The 21,664-nt window shown below is 41.2% G+C and overlaps 2 protein-coding genes across 16 annotated transcripts in view; one reads left to right on the top strand and one right to left on the bottom strand.

Moving 5' to 3' along the window:
* The window catches only part of MRTFA (myocardin related transcription factor A), a 506,306-nt gene that overhangs the window by 304,365 nt on the left and 180,277 nt on the right, over positions 1-21,664 (bottom strand). The window lies entirely within an intron of this gene.
* Positions 1-21,664, top strand: part of TNRC6B (trinucleotide repeat containing adaptor 6B) — a 133,951-nt gene that overhangs the window by 79,336 nt on the left and 32,951 nt on the right. For 14 of the 15 annotated variants that reach the window (XM_069855389.1, XM_069855325.1, XM_069855299.1 and 11 more), the window contains 3 exons: positions 13,108-13,195; positions 17,359-17,380; positions 18,880-19,224. In XM_069855389.1, the coding sequence (XP_069711490.1) occupies positions 13,108-13,195; positions 17,359-17,380; positions 18,880-19,224 (455 nt within the window). Of the gene's footprint in view, positions 1-8,305; positions 8,492-13,107; positions 13,196-17,358; positions 17,381-18,879; positions 19,225-21,664 lie in introns of those variants that run through there. The other variant, XM_069855370.1, reaches the window with a different exon arrangement.

Raw genomic sequence — 21,664 nt, 5'->3', positions numbered from 1 at the left:
AGGTAGAGAAAAATCAGGAGTAAAGTCAAGCCCAGGAAGAACAGGTTAGGGGAAGGTGTTTTAAGATTGGGTTTTATTACTTATTACCATGTTCTGGTTTGATTTGGAACAAATTCATTTCCCCAGGTTGAGTCTGTTGCCCATGACGGTCATCACTGAGTGATCTCTCCCTGTCCTTATCTCAAATCACAAGCCTTCCATTATAATTTTCTCTCCCCTGTCCAGCTGAGGAGGGACGTGATAGAGAGGTTTTTGTGGCACGTGGTGTCCAGCCAGGGTCAACCCACTGCATGCAAGTATATTTCAGTTTTTTTTCCTTGATCCCTCTCCTGAAGTGCCATACTATGAAAGTTAAGAAAACGTCCAATATTTTGGTGTGTTCAACTACAGTGATAACACGGTAATGTGGTATATGTTTTCTTTATTTCCACCTTCCCCTAAAATTCTGTCTTCTGTCTCTGGATAGCTTGGACCTTTACCAGACTGGCTTTTATGTCTCGATGTTTTTATGACCGAGAAACACAAATATGAAAACGGCAGCCATAGTTGAAGAAATGTTATGGTTTGTTTTAAATGTAACTACTTCTGTTGTCAAAGATCCTGTATGATCAAATTTTTTACTGTGACATGGCCTGTGCTGGTGCCACAAATGATGCTCTGTCAGAAAATATTTTGTTTCATTAAACTATGTTACACTTCTTCAGTATTCTTCCTGAAATGTCACATTCTGACATTAAGACAAATGTCATAATTCTTGCATACTGTGACATAGTTACCATAGCAAGTAGATTCATTTCTTGGGAGTTCTTTAGCGTTAAAAAATAATTCTGTTCTTGGCATTTAAGACAGAAGTTTGTAATCTAAGAAGGTACAGAGCTGCTTTTGTTAAAATTAAGTTTACACCATAGCCAGGAGTTAGCATTTGCTTTTTACTGCAGTCAGAAGATTAACAGTAAACAGGTCTTTTTATAGCACTTCCCATACACACCTACAAGAATGCGTTATTAAGGTGGCAGTAATGCTCATCAGCTTCACTTGCGTCACCATTTGTAACCAGTTCAAAGTCCTGGTCAGGCACTGGTGAATCGGGCAGTACGGCTTTGAGCTTGACTGGCGGAGTCCATCTGGGCTGCAAAGTGCAGCAGTGTCTGCTGCAGACATCTGAAATGGAGGGGTAGCTCGTTTAGGGGTTCTGCTGCAGCTCTTCTGCAGAAGACTCATCGGTAATTGTTTCCCTGTTCACTGGACCCCTAAAGTACAGAAATATTCGTTCTGCTCTAAGGTAAAACTTTTTTTGTAAAACAAGGATTCCAGAGCTGGATTGTGAGAGTTGGGAATACAGAGCTGCTTATCATAGAACCATAGGATCATTAGGTTGGAAAAGATCATCAACTCCAACCATACCTGTCCACTACTAAATCATGTCCCCAAGCACTTCATTTTTAGACACCTCCAGGGATGGGGACTCAAATCACTTCCCTGGGCAGGCCATGCCAGTGCTTGAGAACCCTTTAACTGAAGAAATCTTTCCTAGTGTCCAATCTGAACTTTCTCTGATGTAGCTTGATGCTGTTGCCTCTTGTCCCATCACCTGTCTCTTGGGAGAAGAGACCAACACCCACCTCTGCAACCTCCTTTAAGGTAGTTGTAGACAGCAATAGTGTCTCCTTTCAGCCTCCTCTTTTCCAGGTTGAACAACCCCAGTTCCCTCAGACGCTCCTTATAACGCTTGTTCTCCAGTCCCTTCACCGGTTCCGTTGCTCTTCTTTGGACTCGCTCCAGGACCTCAATGTCTTTATTATAGTGAGGGGCCCAAAACTGAGCACAGGATATGAGGTGCAGCCTCAGCAGTGCTGAGTACAGGAGGAGAATCGGTTCCCTGGACCTGCTGTCCACACCATTTCTGATACAAGCCAAGATGCCATTGGCCTTCTTGGCCACCGGGCACACTGCTGGCTCATGTTCAGCTGCTGTTATCGACCAGCACTCCCAGGTCTTTCTCTGCCAGGCAGCTTTCAAGCCGCTCTTCCCCAAGCCTGTAGCTCTGCGTGGGGTTTTTGTCACAAGTGCAGGATTGCCTTTGGCCTTGTTAAACCTGATCCCATTGGCCTTAGTCCTTCAATGCAACCTGTTTAGATACCTCTGTAGAGCCTTCTACCCTTCAACAGATCAACACGTCCTCCAGTTTAGTGTTGTCTGCAATCTTGCTAAGGGTGCATTCAGTCTCCTCATCCAGGTGATTTGATAAAGATATGGAACACGAATGGACCCAGCAATGAGCCCTGGGGAGCTCCTGGTCAGCGATGCAAAGCCCAGTGACATCTGGGCACTGGTGTCCCATGGGAGTCAGTGCTGGGGCTGATATTGTTCAACATCTGCATTAATGATCTGATTAATGGGTTGTTAGGTACTGTTAGCATGTTTGCAGATGATCCTAAGCTGGACTGAGTGGTTGATACCTCTGGAGGGCAAGATTGCTGTTTGGGGGCAACTCGGTAGCCTGGAGAAGATAGTCTGAAACCTCTTGAAATTCAGCAAATATAAATGGAAAATATATACCTGGGGCAGAATAACCTTGTGCTATAGCATAGGTTAAGCATCCGCTGCCAGAAAGTAGCTTTGCAGAAGAAAACCTGAAGGTCCTGACACAGTAGAGTGTGAGTCAGTAGGGTGTCCTTGCTATTAAGAAACCAGCTGTGTGCAGGGCTGTATTAGCAAGGTATAGACAGTGGGTCAAGAGAAGTGATTCTTCTCTATTCAACACCTCAAAGTCCACTTTTGCCATACTGTGCCGAGTTCTGGCTCTCATACAGGAAGGACGCTGACAAATTAAATGGCCTTTAAGATGATAAGTGTTCTGGAGCGCATCTTAACACGAGGAGAGGCCGAGAGAACTGGGTTTGTTCAGCCTTAGAAATAGAAGGCTAAGGGGGTAATGCTATGACTGTCCTCAGCTGCCTAATGAGAGGGTACAGAGAGCCAGACTCTTTCTGGAGGTGATGCACGATGATAAAACAAGAGATAGCAAATACAAGCTGCAAAAAAGAAATTCTGATTAGATGGTGGAGGAGGCGAATGTGATGAGTATGGTAGAAAAAGAACGAAGCTTGCCACAGTGGTGGTAGCATCTCTGTCCTTGGAGATACACAAGAGTGCAGCTGGGTCCTGAGCAGGTTGCTTAATGATGGCTCTGCTTTGAGCATGGGGTTAGGCCAGACTCCGGGTGACTTCCAGAGGTCCCTTCGATCAAAATTACTTGTGATTCTGGTGGGTGGTGAGATCAGCAAGAGTATCGTGTGTGCAGTGCAGAAAGCGCCACTTAGTTCCAAAAGATGAATTGGTTTAACAAGTGAAAATAAAAGAGTAAATTAAAAACCAAACTGGATTGGAATGTTTAAGGAAAAGGTTGTTTAACTTTTCTTCCATTAGTTTTCAAATGAAAGATATTTTTTCTCCTGACATACAAACCATTTGAGATTATAAAACTGGTAGAATTTACATATCTCTGTCTTTTAATACAAAGCAGTACTGGCAAATACTTGTGCACGCTGCACTTGTAGACTATTAAGCAATCCTTTAACTGACTTCTGGCACTTTTCCCAGATAGCCTGCATTCATTTTAAACGTGGTGTTGTGTGGGGAAGTAGGACTCTACAAGTACTGCTGTATCCACAGTGAGGTAGGTAAATTGTTCTTTTGGGATGCTGCTGTTCCCTCAGCTGTGCCTCTTAGGGCTTGTTCTCCAGCCTCTTCACCAGCTTCGTTGCCCTCCTCTGGACGTGCTCCAGAGAAATATTTTGCCAGGTAGTCTGTATTCTTGTTGGCTGAAATTATGGCTTTAGCAAGAGTCAGGATTTGAAGGGATATGTGTTGCTGGCCTAAATAATTTGTAGTGGAGCAGAAATCTCAGCTATACTCATTTGGGAATGCCAGCTCTTCACTTGTCAAAAAGCTGACCTGTTTCTCTCATAATCTGTAGCAGAGATGGGGTCTTTATTGAGATTTGGCTGTGATAGCTGTTATCCATTTACTGTTCCATATTGTTTGTTATGTATTCATTTCTCTATGGACTTTTTGTCCTTCAGAACCACAGAGGTATTTTTCTTGATAAACAGTTGTAGGTAATAGAGCTTTCTATGCGTGTGAGCAGCTTTTAGAGGAGAATGAGGTTATGTGATACTTGCATAAAACCTGGAAGTCCTGAATTAGAACTGTGTCTTGTTGAACAAATGCTCTGATAGACTAAATTACTGGGCGTTGTAAGAACTAAACTGCTGTAACTGAAACTTCTGAGTTCAAAATGAGTATTTTACATTTCTGGTGCTGTTTTTACCACATTTTACAATTCTTTAGACATACTTTATCTGTGGTTTTGGAATGCATGGTTGTGCGTGCTATTAAATAATAATTGTGGGTCTGTAAGAGCTCTGTGGCATTTGAAGGCTGAAGTAGGGCAGAAAACTCGCTCAGTTCTTACATTGTAGAGCTTAACCCACAGCTGTCAGTTTCCCTGAAACTTTCCTTTTTATCACCTGTGGCAAACATTTGGGAACTTTAGATCACCCATGGAAGTAATTCTTTTATTGTATACAAGTCATAGAGCTGAAAAGAGTAAATCTATAAAAGGAGTGCAAGCAAGAAATATGGAATATTAAAAACATTTCAGTTTTTTCTTTTTACACAATGCAAAATTTCCTTTTCGACAGGAGACTCTTAAAACTGACATTGACACCCCCCAACCAATTGTTGAAGCATTGGGAACAAGCCTTCTTATTTGTGAGCATTTGTTGTATTGTGGGGCTTATACCGTCCAGTTTTTTAACGTAAACGCCCCTTTATGGTCAGAGTTGTTTTCTTTCTATTGTATAATTCATTGTGCATATCTATGTATAGAATACTCCACTAAGAATTAATCTTACTCTATCAGCAAGTCTAATAGAGGTCTATGAGGAATCTTTCTTTAGAAAAGCATACTTTTAGCAAAGTCAGGGTACCAGTGTTTTAAAGTTGCTTATTTTCTACAGCTACTTCAAATTACTGATGTTTTGCTCTGATAAAGGCATATCAGTTGTTCCAGATATGCTCTTTAAAGCAAGCGCACTTCTTGCTGTGACGCTGTTTTGTTTTTCAGCCAAAGAGAAGAAGAAAGCAGCTTACTCTAACTCTTCGACAAGCCATAATCTTTTGCCTTTTGAAAATACTGCCTTAGAGAGCACTTCTAAAAACACGCTTTCTCAAGTCCTTTGATTTAACACATGGTGAAGGGCTTGTTGAGTGTGTATAAAATCCACAGCTGTCCCTGGTGGAGGGGGATGTGTGTGTGTGACACTGGTGTTGTACTATGTACAAACACATTACAAGTGCGGAAGTTTTTATTTCCTACTCTGTTGAAGGGCTGAGTTCTGATACCTTGATTTTACTTCTGTTCAAAAAGGGTGGGACAACTGTCTTTTTATTAACTGATCTGTTTTTAAACTGCATAGTTTATCCCTCACTTTGACATTGCAGTTGTTCAGTGATGCTGTAAACTTCCGTCTTATTTCAAGCAAACAAGTAATTTTTTTCTCCTTGGAATTTTTATACTCCTTATCTCCAGGGCTGCTATTCTGAAGGATGTTTTATTTCCTTCTAAATATCAGAATTCATTTGGCCTAAGATAATTTCTTATTCTGTTATTGACTGACTTCCTAAATGGCTGTTTCCTATTTCACCAGCTTTTGTGTAGCTTACGTCTGTCCAGTTGATGTGTGTGAGCATTGCTTACCAAGAAAGGTGGTTATAATATTGTACATTTTAGCATTGTTTTATAAAATGAGTTAATCCCCTTTTGAATCTTTTGATCAGCACGGTAACTCTTTGCATGGCTTAGTCTAGTGGAAGTAATTTTACCTTTAGGAATTAGGATCTGTCAAGCCTGGGTTTATCCCATGCCGTGTTATGTCTTGCTCCTGTTTGATGTTCTGTTTAAATGTGCTGGAACACACTTGTTTGGATGCGTCATACACTTCTCGTGCTGTTGAAATAATGGAGCATGTCTGTTAAGTGGGATGTGTAGAATGAAAGTAGAAATAAAACTGTAAAGACTTCTATGCTCCAGTAGCGGTGCATTTAATTTGCTTTGGTTTTAGTCTCTGTCATCCAACTTCCTGTTATGATTTAAAAGCTTTCATCTACTGTGAGTGTTTTAAGCAGTAGACCCGCCAGTATTCTTTGCTGCAGCACCTCAAGGTGCAAGAACTCATTTGGGAGTTTGTAATATGCTTTTTCTTTACTGCCCATGACTGTTTTGTTATAATCAGCCTATACTTTTTAATGTATTTTATACAAATAGTTTTTTATATTGGAGGATTGTACCAACAAAGCCCATTACAGTTACAAGTCTTGCACAGATGAGGAGTATGGGATAAAGGACCAAATGCAGTCCAGAAGAAACTTCTTCCTTAATATATTAGACCACGTAGGTTATGATTTCAAAAGGAAGTATGCTCACTTTTATTAGTAGATCTTTCTGTGATGCTGTTTTGTAGGAGTTTTAACTGGGTGCTGTGTGGAGAGGTATTGCAATACAATAAGGTGCAGTTTCATTCAAATGCAACCAATTTACTATGTTCCTTTGAAAGATGGTGATTTCTTGCTGCTTGTGGGTGCTAACTCTGGTGCGCATCTGATCATACTTGAAGGTAATTCCATTTACAAGACAGGGTGGAATGGTCCAGGTGAATTTTTCTTAGTTGAATTCGCTTGCCATACAATCAGCTGAGTTTCAGAGAAAAGCCAAGCAAGGGAAGGTCAGGGGCAGAGCCTGATGGAGAGGAATAAAGTGAAACCAACTTCTGCAGAGGCACCAGCAAGCTGTTGATGAAATAGCATTGTTGATGATAGCTTACTTTTCTGTAAGAGCTTTCATCCTTGCATGGATTTGAGAGGAGCTTTTACCTTGGAGGAATGGTTTCTGTCCTTGAGCTTCTTATAAAGGTGTTTTGCAGCACATCTGAGACGCCAGTGTGTGATGCCTGTTTCTGCTGGTATACAGGCTGTGTAACTTAGCAGAAATTTGTGATGCTGAGGAAGCTTTCAGAAGTGCTGAGAAGCGCAAGATGCTTGTACATACAGTTCGATGGAAATTCTTCTTGCTTCAGATCTTGACCAAAGTTGGATGCCTTACTGTAGAATAAATTTCTGATTTAGTCCCTGAAGTTTTGAGTCTTATCATCTATTTCTAAACTATTAGGAATATGTTTTTTGATATTATGCATCACTAAAGACCTGTCTGTAAAAAAGAGTTAGTTAATAGTTCAGGTGTTACCTCTGAGCGAGGCTGGTCTGTGCCTGCAAATCATCATCTTGCATAAGATGATGAATTCTTTTCCCAAGTGACAGGGGACAGGACAAGTGGGAACAGCCTCAAGCTACGCCAAGGGATGTTCAGACTAAATATCAGAAAGAAATTTTTCACAGAAAGGGTCATTGGGCACAAGCTGCCTAGGGAGGTGGTTGAGTTATCATCCCTGGAGGTGTTTAAAAGATGGGTAAACGATGGACATGGTTTAGTGTCAGATACGAATGGTTGGACTCGATGATCCTGGAGGTCTTTTCCAACCTGATGATTCTGTGATGGCCTTCAGCTCTGGCTGGTTATGGCTAAAGCCTTACGGGAAATCAACAGTAGTTAATATGACCTTGTTGCTGTAGCGATAGAAGCTTCTTCTGTTGAAGTGCTACTGTAATCCTGCAAGTGTAGTTTTGGAACTGGATGAGGATACAGAAGTTGGCTCACAATTTGGAAGCAGATTTGTAGGTCATCCTATGTTTATTACAGTGTGGAGGACAGGATGCACCTACAGAAGTTTGCCGTCACTTTTGTGTGTTACAGCACAGGTAAACCAACTGAACTGTCCTGGAAGTAAGTGAACCTTGGGGTCAAGAGAGGGGAAATGATTCACAGTACTCTTATCTAGGCTGCATCTTTGTATGAGGAACTTCCAAACACCATTACACCGTTGTCCTTTAGCCCTGTGGAAGGGAGCTGGGAGTTGCCTACACTAAGGTGCCACTCCAGAGTTTCTAGGAATTTTCGTATTTTAAATTTTACTTATATTTTTTTCTGCATTTTTAGTTTGAGGGTAACTATGTAGGGTTGTGGGGGTTTTGTGTAGACTAATACTCTGTGTGGTGCTTTATCTCTACCTATCAAAGTGTGTTGCTGGCAGATAGTGTGTAATATATGCTACGTCATCCAGTTTCACAGTTCAGTTTGCGATAGCAAGAACTCTGTACACAGCTAATGCCGTCTACCCACGCCATACATTGCAAGAATAACTCTTCTAATTTAATAGTTTCTGGAAAAAATGAGTATTAGGATTTTGCAGGAAGCAAACATTTTCCAAAGCTGTTAAACTGTTTTGGGAGACAGCACGCTTCTTAAATAGCTGTTTTTACTTTTTTTTTTTTTCCTGAAATGGCTACTGTTTTGATAACTTGGACTTCACAGGTATTTTCTGTTACTTCTCTAGCTAACTAGCTGAAAACCCTCCTTTTCCCCAAAGTGATTACTTTTGTCTTAGCTGGAAGAGGTTGTTATAAGAATTCAGATAAGGCATTGAGCATACTGCATCATAGCTGCTGGCTTTGCTTGGTTTAGGTTGGGTTTCTTACAAATACAAAATACGACTTTTACAACCGATAATTTTCTCTACATTTGCAGAGAAAATGTCTTATTTTAAATATGAATCATTAAAGTCTGTAATACGTTTTTAAAATATTTTTCAGTAATGTTGGTTCTAAGATTTTGTGGGAAATGCTGAAGTGCAATTAGGTCGTATTTTTAAGATTGACACTTGCTTTCTTGAAGAAAGCGAGAGTAAGAAGCTGGCTGCTGGTTGCTGTTTACAAACTTCCTCTTCAGGGTTGTGGTGTGTCCCTGTTCCCATTACCATGTGCTGGTAACAAAAACAGGAACCACGCCCCATTGTATTACTCTAAATTCACTGTTCAGAGTTGATGGATTTTCTCCCTGTGTTCATCTTGTTGATGTAAGTAGCTGGATGCTGGAATGTATGTGACAGATACCCCCTCCCCGGTTTCCTTGACAGGCCAGGAAGAATTATCTGTTGGCTAATGAGAGGAGGTTTATAGGCAGCGGTGTCTTTGCATGAATCGATTATGTACTTGAAAGTTTGTTTATGTTAAATTTATTGGACTGCGTAGTGCTGGAAGTTACGCTTGTGTTTAACAAGCTTCTTTCATACAACCGAAAAGGGAAACTGTTGATCATAGAATTTCAAATATTGGTGGGATGAAGGCAAGTGTGATACCTGAAATGGCAATAAGCTGTTCCCCTCCCTAACTCAGTGAGTTTTCAACTTAGTGATACATCATTAGCTTTTCTATAGCATCAGCTCTTGCTCTGCTGCCCAAGAGTGCAACTTCATACTCCCTGTGTGTTCCAAGGCTTCAGTTGCACTTTGTCAGGGACTTTATGGTCTTGTACTTATGATGCAGCCCAAGTGTGCAGTTAGATCCCTTCCACCTCAGTGGAACTTAGCTCTGTGCTTACATGAATTGAAGCCTAAGTTACTGAGTATGGTTGGTGCTGTGTTGTAGGTGGTGGTGGTGTGCCTGGTGGGATATTAAATGCACATCTCTACTAAAACAGCAGAAGAAAGGGAGGTTGTCATGCAAAACAAAGGGCTTTGCTGCCTTAGTACCACAGGTATTTGTGTATATCTGAAAACAAGGCAGCAGCAATTCCCTGTCCTGAACTTACCACAAAGACAGATGACTGTACCCTAGGTGTTTACTTTCAGGCTATGGATCTTCTGTCCTTATCTCCTTTTATTATTAATGCTACATGTTGTCATAAGCCACAGCTTCAGCTTTGGTTGTGAATACAACCTTTTCCTCTGTCTTTTTCGTTCCCTGCTCTTCTGCTAACAAAACTAAGGAAGGTGTTTTTAACTTGAAGGCTGTCTGTATGCCGGGCACTTACTGGAAGTCATTTTGTATTTTGATCCTGCCCTTTTTCAGCAGCTCCCAACCTCCCTGGTTCTTAGTGCCTTGTACTGTTAGTGAAACTGAAAAACCCACAGGGCTTCTCCATGCCAGAGTTCAGGGCTGGGAAGTGTGCTTTGACGTTTCATAGAGAACAGAAATGAGCAAGAACTATCCTGGCTTAAATAATACCGGACAGAGTGGATAAAATGCTGTTCCCTATGATGTGGTAGGCTTGCCTCAAACTTCGATAAATGCAAACTGAACTTGCCATTTTGTATGAACTGCGTTTGATAATAACATGTGGATGTTGTTACTAAGGACTTGTCTTGCCCTTATCCAGTTTTCCAGCCATGAAAAAGGAGAGCTTAACTTCAGTAAACAAGGAAAGTGTTTTACAGTGTGCATAGAACATTTTCTCTTTCAAGTCCCCAGTCAAGAAGCTGTTAACACGTAACATCCCAAAATATTTTTGTAGAAATCAGTTGGTAACACAAATGTCTCTTTGTACACCGACTTGGCAGCGTTTGGTGAAAATGCAAACAAAAGTATTACCTGTACCATATAAATGCAATGGAAGGAAAGTTCTGAGTGATGTGGCAGCAAAGCCATCACAATTCTGAGCTATTTAATCTGTGGTCAGAATAGAGCTTTGATTTGTACATAAATAAAAGAAATAATTGAATCATAGAATAGCTTGAGTTGGAAGGGACCTTAAAGATAATCCAGTTCCAAACCCCTGCTGTGGGCAGGGACACCTTCCTCTGGATCAGGTTGCTCAAAGCCTCATCTAACCTGGCTTTGAACACTAGCAGGGATGGGACATCTACGACTTCCCTGGGCAACCTATTCCAATGCTTCACCACCCTCACAGTGAAGAATTTTCTCCTCATCTAATCTAACTCTCCCCTCTTTCAGTTTATAGCCATTCCCCCTTGCCCTTGTAAAAAGTGGCTCTCCAGGCTTCTTTTCTAGGCCTCCTTTAAGTACGGGAAGGCTTCTGTAAGGTCTCCCCAGAGCCTTCTCTTCTCCAGGCTGAACAGCCCTGAATCTCTCAACGTGTCTTCACAGGAGAAGTGCTCTGGCCCTCTGTTCATCTTTGTGGTCCTCCTCTGGACTCACTGTAACGACACTGAGGGCCCTAAAGCAATGCAGTATTCCAGGTGAGGTCTCACAAGAGCAGAGTAGAGGTGCAGAATCCCCTCCCTCAACTGGTCACTCTTACTTTGATGCAGCCCAGGATATGGTTGGCTTTCTGGGGTGCAAGCACATGTTACTGGCTCATGTTGAACTTCTCATCAAGCAGCCTCCTGAAGACCCCTCCTTAGGGCTGCTCTCAATTCCTTAATTCTCCAGTCTGTATTGATGCCAAGGATTGCCCTGACCCAGGTGCAGGGCCTTGCACTTGGCCTTGTTGAATTTCATGAGATTTGCCTGTGCCCACCTCTCAAGTCCCTCAGGGTCCCTCTGGGTGGCATCCCTTCCCTCCAGCATGTTGACTGCACCAGGCAGCTTGGTGTCGTTAGCAAACGGTGATGGTGCACTCCCACTGACTACACTTAATTCCATCAGGACTTCAGCTTTCTTATTCTCATTCCTGGCTGCTCAAACAATTTCCCTTTATTCTTCCCGGCCTACCTGTCACAGCTTCCACCCTTTTTGTGTTTGAATTGGTCCAGGAGCTCCTTGTTCATCCATGCAGACCTGATGTTTTTGCCTGACTTTCTCTTTGTTGGAATGCATTACTTCTGAGCCTGGGGAAGGTGATCCTTGAGTATTAACCAGTTTCTTGATACTTCACCAAGCAGATCCCTGAAGAGGCCAGAGTCTATAGAGGGTCTCATCCACTCAGTCTTCTTGATTGGGTAGCATCTAGCAGTCCCACATTGTGATATAACTTGACTGACCCTGTCCTTCCTTTAGTCCTGACCCATAAGCTCTTGGTCAGCTCCTCATCCATCGTCAGGTGGAGCTCCATGCACCCCAGCTGGTCACCAGCATTGGGGGCAACACCCTTTTCTCATCCCCCCTGCCCGTCCTTCCTAAAGAGCTTGAATCCCTCCATTAAAACACTCCCAATGTAAGATCCGTCCCACCATTCATTTTTTTATGATATCTTGTTCTGAAAGACCATGGCTTGTATGTGTTAGTTGTTTCTCATTTGTAAAGTGCACATCTCTGGGCTGTGATCCTACCCCTATCTATCAAATCATCTTTTTCCATTAATTGTCTTTTGCCTTAATCTTTCAAAGAAATGACTCCATATGAGCTGAAAACTTAGCCTTCAATTTGATTTTGAAGAAGTGAATTGGTTAATGAAAATGTGATTTACCATAGAAACAGCTCAGCCAATGGCATCTGTGCAGTAAATTAACCATTTTCTGGTACTTTCATATTTGATACAAAACATAGCAACAAGATGATAGCTTGACAACAATAGCAGCCGCACGTATTTTTCTTCCTTTTTGGAAAGAATGTTCTTGTGGAAAAAATAGAATCCCTGGAAAGTAATTTATAATCCAAGTTTCATCACAGAAATTCTGTGGGTGGATACAATTGGCTAGAAATTAAATTAGTGATTTGTATAATAAATGGTGCTTTTGATTTGATATGACACTTCAGTCTCTTACAAGTGACATAGCTACAGGCAATAGAACAATCTCTTCCCCTTGTGAAGATAAATGTCGTATCAGACCAAACCATCTTATATTAAATTACAACTTCCCTTTTTTTACCATATGAAAAGATTCAAGAGACTGTTCATTAAATAATAGCACAAACCAATTAAAAGGATACTTTGGCCAAAATGTCTTGAAGATATTTTTCTAGTATCAGGCGTGATTGTTAATTTATACAGGGTGCTGCCATAAAAGGTCTGATCCGAATAAAGGAATCTTCCTTTATGCAGCAAAAGGGGTGTGATTGCGGCCACACTTGAGCTAGAAGGTGCTTTTCTTATCTCAGATAGACTGAAACCCTCAAATGCAAATGAAGTAGGATGATAAGAGGAATCTTGTATCTTGACTTCCTTTCTTGAGGGGAAGCGGGATGTAGTGCGTGTGGCTCTTCATGTACCACTTGATTGTGCTCATGCCGTTGTTGTCCATGTTTTGACAGAGAGAAGGAGCAAGAAAGGGAAGAACAGTTAATGGAAGACAAGAAAAGGAAGAAAGAGGATAAGAAAAAGAAGGAATCTGCTCAGAAGGTAGGTTTTGATTTTTGAATGTTTTTATCTAGTTGGAACATAAATAATACTGGGGATGGCAAGATGTTAAGCTGTATTTGAGCTTAAAAACGTGATTATTTAGAGTGATGCTTCGTTAAAGACTATTTGCATAGTTTTTCTGGAATTTAAGTGTTTAATGTGGCTGTTTCCTCTCAGCATGTCATGTGAAGTAAAAGAAATTTATTATATGAAATAGTAAACTTTAATTATTCATAGAATCATAGACCGGACAGGGCTGGAAGGGACCTTAAAGCCCATCCAGCTCCAACTTCCCTGCCATGAGCAGGGACACGTCCTACCAAACCAGGCTGCCCAGGCCCCAGCCAGCCTGGCCTCAAACACCTCCAGGGATGGGGCAGCCACAGCTTCCCTGGGCAACCTGTGCCAGTGCCTCATCACCCTCATGGCTAAGAATTTCTTGTAGGCCCGCTTCAGATACTGGAAGGGCACTATAAGGTCTTCTCAGAGCCTTCTCTTCTCCAGGCTGAACAAGCCCAAATCTCTCTGCCTGTCCTCGTAGCAGAGGTGCTCCAGCCCTCTCATCATCTCTATGGCCTTCTCTGTACCCGTTCCAACAGCTGAACCAATTCCAGCCCATACTGAGTATGGGCTTTCTTGATCTATGCAACTCCTGCTGTTTTGAGGCATTTGGGAATGGAAACACTGCTGGGCTTTTGCAGTAAAATTGACTAAATATTTTCTAGACTAAGTCCTTAAAGAAGTTTGTATGAAATATTTACTACTGGTGATTCCCTTTATGTTTTGCTGAACATCGCTTAGGTTTTAAGTGTTCTATAGCTAAGAACACTTTTGCTGAAACTGGTCAGTTCAAGTCTGAGCCTTGGAGAACTGATAAGTCAAAAAATTGGTATTGCTCAGAAAATGCATTTGAACACTTGATGTACTAGAAGCTCTCTGTTCTGCTGAAAATCTGGTAGGTCCTTCTAGGAGTTAATTTGACAGACAAACATGAGTCTGTTGCAGCTTTATCTGTGCTTTTACTGGTAAAATCCTTTCTGTCTAGTTCTGGGCTTCCCAGTACAAGCCCAAAGCAAGCATCCTGGAGCAGGTCCAGCAAAAGACCCCTGAGATGATTAATGGACTGAAATGTCTGACAAATGAGGAGAGGCTGAGAGCGCTACGGTCGTCAGCCTGGAGGAGAGAACACTCAGGAATCTTATCACTCGATGAATACAAATGTGTTGTGGGAGGGAGTAAAGAAGGTGCAGTGGTGCCCAGTGACAAGGCACAAGGCATTGTGCATGAATTGAAATACAGGAAATTACACTTAATCATAAAAAGACTTTTCTGTGCATGTGTCTGACAGGCAGCCACTGGAACAAGTTTCCCAGAGAGGTAGTGGTGCCTCCATCTTTGAGGATGCTCAGAAACAAGTTGGACATGACCTCTGCAATCAATTTTTGATGACTTTGCATTGAGCTGGGGAGACTCCTAGGGGCTAGTAGGGAACAGAAGTGGGAACTGTGGACTAGATCTCCGGAGGCAGCCCCTTCCAATCTCAGTCATTATGTGAAATGGAGAACAGGAGGCTTCACTTTCTTTATCTGTTTTTTCATTTACAACAGGTCCTACGGAAGGTCGGATGTTGCTCTGTGTTAGATTCTGTAGATTTCTGCTGAGAAGAGCCAGTAACGATTTCAGTTAAATTTTGGCTTATTCAGGGTCTTTTTAAATCTTTTTCACCAATTCAAGTTTATGAATCTAAATTAGATGCAGATAAACTAGTGTATTTTTGCTGTCTTTATTCAGCCATTGTGTTGATAATGCTGCAGAAGATCAGTAGCTACAGAATAGGGTTTCTCCAGTGTCTTTTTGCCCCAGTTTTGCTACTGTTTAATGTTTGAGTACAAAAGGGATGTGTAGGAATTGGAAGGAGCAGACCCTGGTAAATACACACTAGTATTTTGAGGATTATGTCCTGATATTCTTTGATACAAGAGAAGTTTGAAAAGGTTGTACTCATCATCTTAATAGCAGCGCTGTGAGTGTTTACTGAGTAATCAGCGCTTTGAATACAAAGGAGATTTGCCAGCTTTCCTGTGTGGTCCCTCGTCTACTGAGTTATTCAGTGTTATTGGATGTTATGAATTTTGCCAAAATCCTGGAAAGGATAAGCACTAAAGAAGTTAATCTACTGGAGAACAGTAATACTTGGAAATATTTAGGAATAGCAAAGTGGGCAACCAAATAGGCAGAACATTAATGTGTACTTTCCATCCTTATTAGTGACTGTGATGGTGTTGACTAAATAAGCAGTAATGATTTGAGGGTGCCTTGTTCAGGCAGAGTTTGTATAATATGAAGCAGTTGTTTCAGTCTGGATCTTCAGAAACTTTAAAAATAATCTTTTCAGCAGAGGCTAGCCAGGCAAGTTCACAGACCAAATTCCTGTGGCTGGTGTCCCAGAGGCTGTTTGGTAGTGTGTCAGAAGGCAGAGTTTGACTCCACCTTCCTGTTCACTGTAGCTGCTCCTGCCCTGACAGTGCTTATAGGTTGCCCACAGAGAGGTGACAGCTGTAAATCTCAGACAGTGTCACATTTGCTAAGCTTTTTTATTCTAGACTGGAGGGGAAAAAGAAAAATCACAAAACCAGATCTTTATGATTAGAGGAGATAGATGTGGTGTAGCTGGAAGTAATTTTTTTTTTTTCTTCTTAAAGCAAACTCTGGTGTTTGTGTAGAATTCTTTAAAGGTTTGGTGACATGGGGTTTTTCAATTAGGCAAGTTACTCATTTACTGAACATGCTTACTGTTGACTGTAGTAAACCTATCAGTATTACCAGACTGGATTCATGAATAATTTTTTTCCATCTTCCTTTTGCTTTAATATTGGAGCATCAAAGCCAGTTGAGTCCCTAACAGAAATTTCTGCTGTGTTACGGAGGAAGACATGGTTTAATGCATATGGGATTTTTCATAAGTGAAGTAAAAATTGCTATCTGCCCTGGTACAAACGCAGCTTTGGTGCTGGTGCACTTTTAGTATCTTGGAAGCTTTTGTATTGTGTAATTCTGGGAAGTTAGGATGCTTAAGATTTTGTATTATAGCGAATGTTCCGCTTTGTGTATTGCAGTGTTCATTTCTGCAAATTAAATGACACCATAGAAATTCAGGGCAGTTTTGTCTTTTTATCCTTTACCATACAAAGGAGTTCTGGTTTAGTTGGTTTAAACAATAAGCTGCTTTTAACTTGTGCTTTCATTATTCTATACCGTCACTGTGTGCTTTCCAGAATTATGGACTAGTCCAGCAATTTATTTTAAGAATAGGAGACGTAGAACCTGACACATGATGATCTTTAGGGGTTTTCCATTATTGTGTAGTGGAACTCATGATCGACAGGCTCAAAACCTGCTACAATACACGATTCCAGAGAACGTACCAGTGGTGTGTTTGTCTGTGCTGTAGCTTGAAATATGCTGTGCTGAAAGAATGTAGACGTACAGCAAGATCACCTACTGGCCAGTGTGATGGCTCGCTTTGGTAATCAGCCTACTGCATTCAAGAGATTTTGAAGTGTGATGCTTTATCAGTGCTGCTGGTACTTTTTGTAATTGTGGCAGTGAGTTCAGTAATGTTTGGGATTTCTTCTCCATGGAACAGATGTCATGTGAGAGGTGAAATGGGAAGATGGCAAAGGCACAGGCTGCTACTCCCGCCTGTGGTTATTCCTGTGGGAATTCCTGTGCTAGGCCCAACAGTCTGCTGAAAGGGTAGTCTCATGGAATTAAGTTTTTGTTATGCTTTAAGTGTAATGATTCACATCCAAAGTCTGAAATAACTGTAGAGCTGTAGCACATGTTTATTTGTGCTTTGGAAGTCCATGTTTGGGATGGGGAAGGCAGTGAATACAAAAAGGTCATCATGAGTGAAGTAATTATGTTTCTGCCAGGCATTTTTGCATTAGGCAAAGGTATTACAGGAGCTGTAGGATATTCAAAAACTTCATATACAAGACTAGGAACACTCTTTAGACTTGTAGCTCATCAGCTGATTATTTTCATGCAACAAATTCTGATTTTGTTGCTAATAAATTAAAGTTGTGATTCAGCACAGCCTGTTCAATGTTTGTTTTGAGCTTCTTAAGAACTCTATTTACATTCTTGCTCTTAATTTGCAGGTCACAGATCAAAAAACCAAAGGTAAGAATTTTTGATCCAAAGAATATTTTTTATAATTTATTTGAGTCAGGAGTCGCATCTTAATCAAAACTGTAGGAAAAGGAAGGGGAATTATGAGTCAAGATGAATACTCAAGTTATGTATTCAGAAGAAGTAAAAGCTGGGGTGATTAAAATGGAGAACCTAAACATATCCATGTTGTCAACATCAAAATACTTGAAGAGGCAATGAGGGTTGTGGATAAAATAGGTTAGATTGAAATAATTAGCCTTTCAGGTTTGCAAAGTTTTTAGACAAGTAACCAAAAACCTGAAATCACCTGTGTAAAAGGAGTGGAAGACAGGGAAAGGACTGCTTATGCTGAGGTACCAAACTGAGTGAAAATCACTCTTTTATGGAAACTTAAGAGAAGCTCAGCACTTAGAAGTCCAGCAGGTAAGGCAGGACTGATGAGTCAGCATCCTGAAAGTTAAGCTTATTTAGCTGATCTAAATATATATTTAATCTTGATTTGTATGTCGGTTTTCTAAAAATGATGTGGGGAAATTGTCATTAATGATAGAAGAGAACTAAGGTGGTAGCTCGATTTCACAGTTAACAGTACCTTGTTGGGGTAATTTGGTCAATAAAGCCTATATAGGGAAATTGGAAAACCCTTATCAAAATAAAATATGCAGAGTAGTGTGTTCCTGTTGCCAAAGAGAGAGACTCACTTGGTTTGATGTCACATTTGTAAGAGGAAGAGTTTTACTGATTATATTCACTTTGCTGGTGAGGGGTTTCTGGAGATCCCTTTCTTGTATTAATCTTCAACGAAGGCTAGAGTAGATGTATTAAACTTTCCTTGCCTTCACAGTCCAGTGCCTTAGCGGTTACAACTTCCAGGTACCTGTTGGGGAATTTCTTTTGCTCCATTTCAAAAAAAGGCACATGGAGAATGTGCCTTTTCCGTTGGAGACAACTGTTACTGCCTTATTTAAGAACAGTACAGAGAACTCAGATTTGTTAACTCTGAATCCAAGAAGAGAGTTGTTTTTTCCCCACATTTTTTTTCTGATCTGATAGTGGCTGTGTGGCCTAGTAAGCAGGTGAAGACTTGGCATATGATTTCAGATCTTCCATAAGCATTGATACATAACAATCCAAATCCCAGCTGAAGATCAGGGAAACAGAGTGCGAGGAAAAACAAGTTATATTTGGTTTCTCATATTTTAAAATTACTTACTGTCCAGGGTGCCATTTTTTTGCCAACTTTGTTTCCCAGAAACTCAGGGCGTAGAGCAAAGCGCTTGCTGAGGGCAGAGTTTCATCCTGGGGTAAAATGTTGCACATGGAAGCAAGAGGTTTGCTACTACTGCTTATTCCTTCTTCTTTAATTAAATTGTTCTTTGATAAGGTTGAAGTTGCACAGTATTTCGGAGAAGAATGAAATTATAGAAGGAAACAGTCGCAGTGCGTTCTTGTAACTAACATGGGTTTCAATGGAAAAATTTCTGATTTTCCTTCTTCCTGTTTTTCAGTGCCCGAAGTGACGAAACCAAGTTTAAGCCAACCAGTGGCTGCCAGCCCAATTGGCAACTCTCCATCGCCACCAGTCAATGGTGGCAACAATGCCAAAAGGGTGGCAGTGCCGAACGGACAACCGCCAAGCGCCGCCCGCTACATGCCTCGGGAGGTGCCGCCGCGATTCCGTTGCCAGCAGGACCACAAAGTGTTACTGAAACGTGGGCAGCCCCCTCCGCCATCCTGTATGCTCCTTGGGGGTGGAGCAGGGCCTCCTTCCCCAGCAGCACCAGGAGCAAACCCAAACAACGCACAACCAGTGACAGGAGCACTGCTGCAGAGCGACAGTGGGACTGCAACAGGCAAGTTATGCTAGTAATAGTAAATGAACGTGTGTGTGCGTGGCAGAGAAGGAATCCCTAGAATTGTGCGTAAGCATTGTACGAAGTAACCACTAGAATTGCTTTTGGAGAATTACAGTTTTAGCATATAGGTTTTTCTTTTGCTGTTAGCGGCAATAGAGGCAATTTCTACTCCTGGATGGAACAAGAAAGAGGGTTAGTTTTTTTTTCAAATATGTTTTGAGTGATTTGAATCAGAAGCTGTAATCCTCTTAAGACCGAAGCAAGGTAAAGACAACACAGGGATCAACAGGTACCATTTTATGGTTTGCACTGAGTAGTTCGTAATAGCTTTTAAGGACTTCTTGGTGACATGAACTTCCTATCTTGTTCTGTCTTCTCCTTCCTATCTTATACTTTTTAGTGTGATCTGGTAAAACAGACATGTAGATACCAGATCTGCAGATGGCAGGTGTCTGTCATTTCTTGCCTGTATGAAATAGCAAGATGGTCCTTTTGCTCCTGATTTGTTTTAATAGTAATCTTGGTTTTCTCCTGAGATAGATAAGCCTTTTAATGGAAGTGGTGACTACCTTAATTTTGCTTTTCCATTCACTTTGAATTCCAGAAAATAAATTGATTTTATTAGTAGTTGTTTTATGAGCAGGGGAAAATTGACTGCTCCCAGACTTTTTAGGACAAATGCCCAGGGAAGCTGTGGATGTCCCATCCCTGGAGGTGTTCAAGGCCAGGTTGGAAGGGGCCTTGAGCAGCCTGGTCTGGTGGGAGGTAACTCTGCCCATGGCAGGGGGGTTGGAAATGCATGATCTTTAAGGTCGTTTCCAACCCAAACCATTCTATGAAAACCTGCTAAGAATCACCACATCTTAGAGCAAAACTGCATCTAGGGCTCTATATGGAAACCTTCACCTATTTCAGTTCAATACTTCCATCCTTAGAAGTAGTCATTTCCTAGTAACTTTTTTAATCAGATCAGAATCTGTTTGTCCTTGAGCACGTTGTTACTAAGGAAGAGTCTGATTATGAATCCAGAGCCCTTACCTGTTACCTTCAAGCAAAACCATAACTTGCCAGAATTTTATTGCCGCTGCCAAATAGATCAAGGGGAGGCTGGTTTTATGGAATAGTCAATTAAATTGTGGCCTAGTATGCTATATTAGGAAGCATCCACATCTTAATACTTCTAGATTGCCTTCATGGGAATGAAATGTGAAAAGCTCTGTTAAAATCAGCGATGCAAAGATCTTGCTAAGTGCATAGCTGCCTGCGCATCATTCATTTGCTGAATCTTTGTGAAGTTCAAAATACAGCAACCTTGCAGTCTTTTGTCTTCTTTGGTCTTTGCTACCCTCCTTAAGCTGTTCCTGCGCTCTGTCTAATTAGAGCATTTTTAAATTGGGAGAAAAAGGTGTACTCAGTGTACTAAAAGGGTAGCCAGATACAAATACCAATAGAGTGTCAGTGTTCGTTGCTGTTGTTAAGTTTGCGCTTGAGGTTAAGGCAACAGAAGGAACAGAATATGCATGAGACCTGCTTGGATCTTGGTGGCTAGGATTTAATGGGTGACAACAAACTTTTGTTCATCAGTATTCAAAGCGTACAGGAGAGTTCTAACCTTGCTGTGAAGTCTGGATCTTTTCTGATGGCCTTCAGCAAAGGGGGATCTGGAAGCATTCAGTGGATGGTCATTAGTTAAGCTAATGAACTGAAAGCTCATCTGTTCATCTTGTATTTAAAGTATTAGCAACCAAAAATTGCTGTCTTCGCTTTTAAATATATAACATAGGCACTTGGCAGGGAGTATCCACTTTTTTAAGGTCATTATGCCTTATTTTTCGTGCAGGCTGTGATGTGAGCCAGTATTGGTAGTAACAGTGTATGTTCGGGTGTGAATTCAGATGCAGATATTACTGCGAATGTGACGCTCTGTGAAATAAGTTAAACTGGCTGGGTGGGGTCACTGAATAAGAATAATAAATTAAGGATCAGGACATGGTTTTGTAGAAGGGAGTGTGTTTAATCTTCAGCACTGGGAATTTGTGGTGAGGGAGATTGAGGGTCCTTTGGTATTAAAAATACATTAAAAAAAGAGTGGAACCTGTATACCGAAAAACACTGAAGTAGCAATGGACTTAAATTATTTAGAGGATCAGAGGTAATTATGTGGATGGCAAGGGAATCTTGGCTGGCATTTCAAACTGTTGATGATAATATGTCTGCATATATGCAGACATCATGCTGCTAGCACTGACAGTAGGGTTCATCCATTGTGGCACTGTGTTAATTTAAGTCTGCTTTAACACTACACACAAATGTCTTCTCCATGTGAAGTCATGCCACATAGGATGTAATAATAGTTCACTACGGATGAAAGAAAGGGGCCCTATTCATTGTCATTCATCCTGCTAATTTCCTTATAGTGACTCCAAAGCTCATTGAA

Source organism: Phaenicophaeus curvirostris, chromosome 1, assembly GCF_032191515.1.
Source record: "Phaenicophaeus curvirostris isolate KB17595 chromosome 1, BPBGC_Pcur_1.0, whole genome shotgun sequence".
Taxonomy (NCBI): Eukaryota; Metazoa; Chordata; class Aves; order Cuculiformes; family Cuculidae; genus Phaenicophaeus; species Phaenicophaeus curvirostris.
Note: the sequence above shows the minus strand (reverse complement) of the source record. Positions and strands in the feature narration are given on the sequence as shown.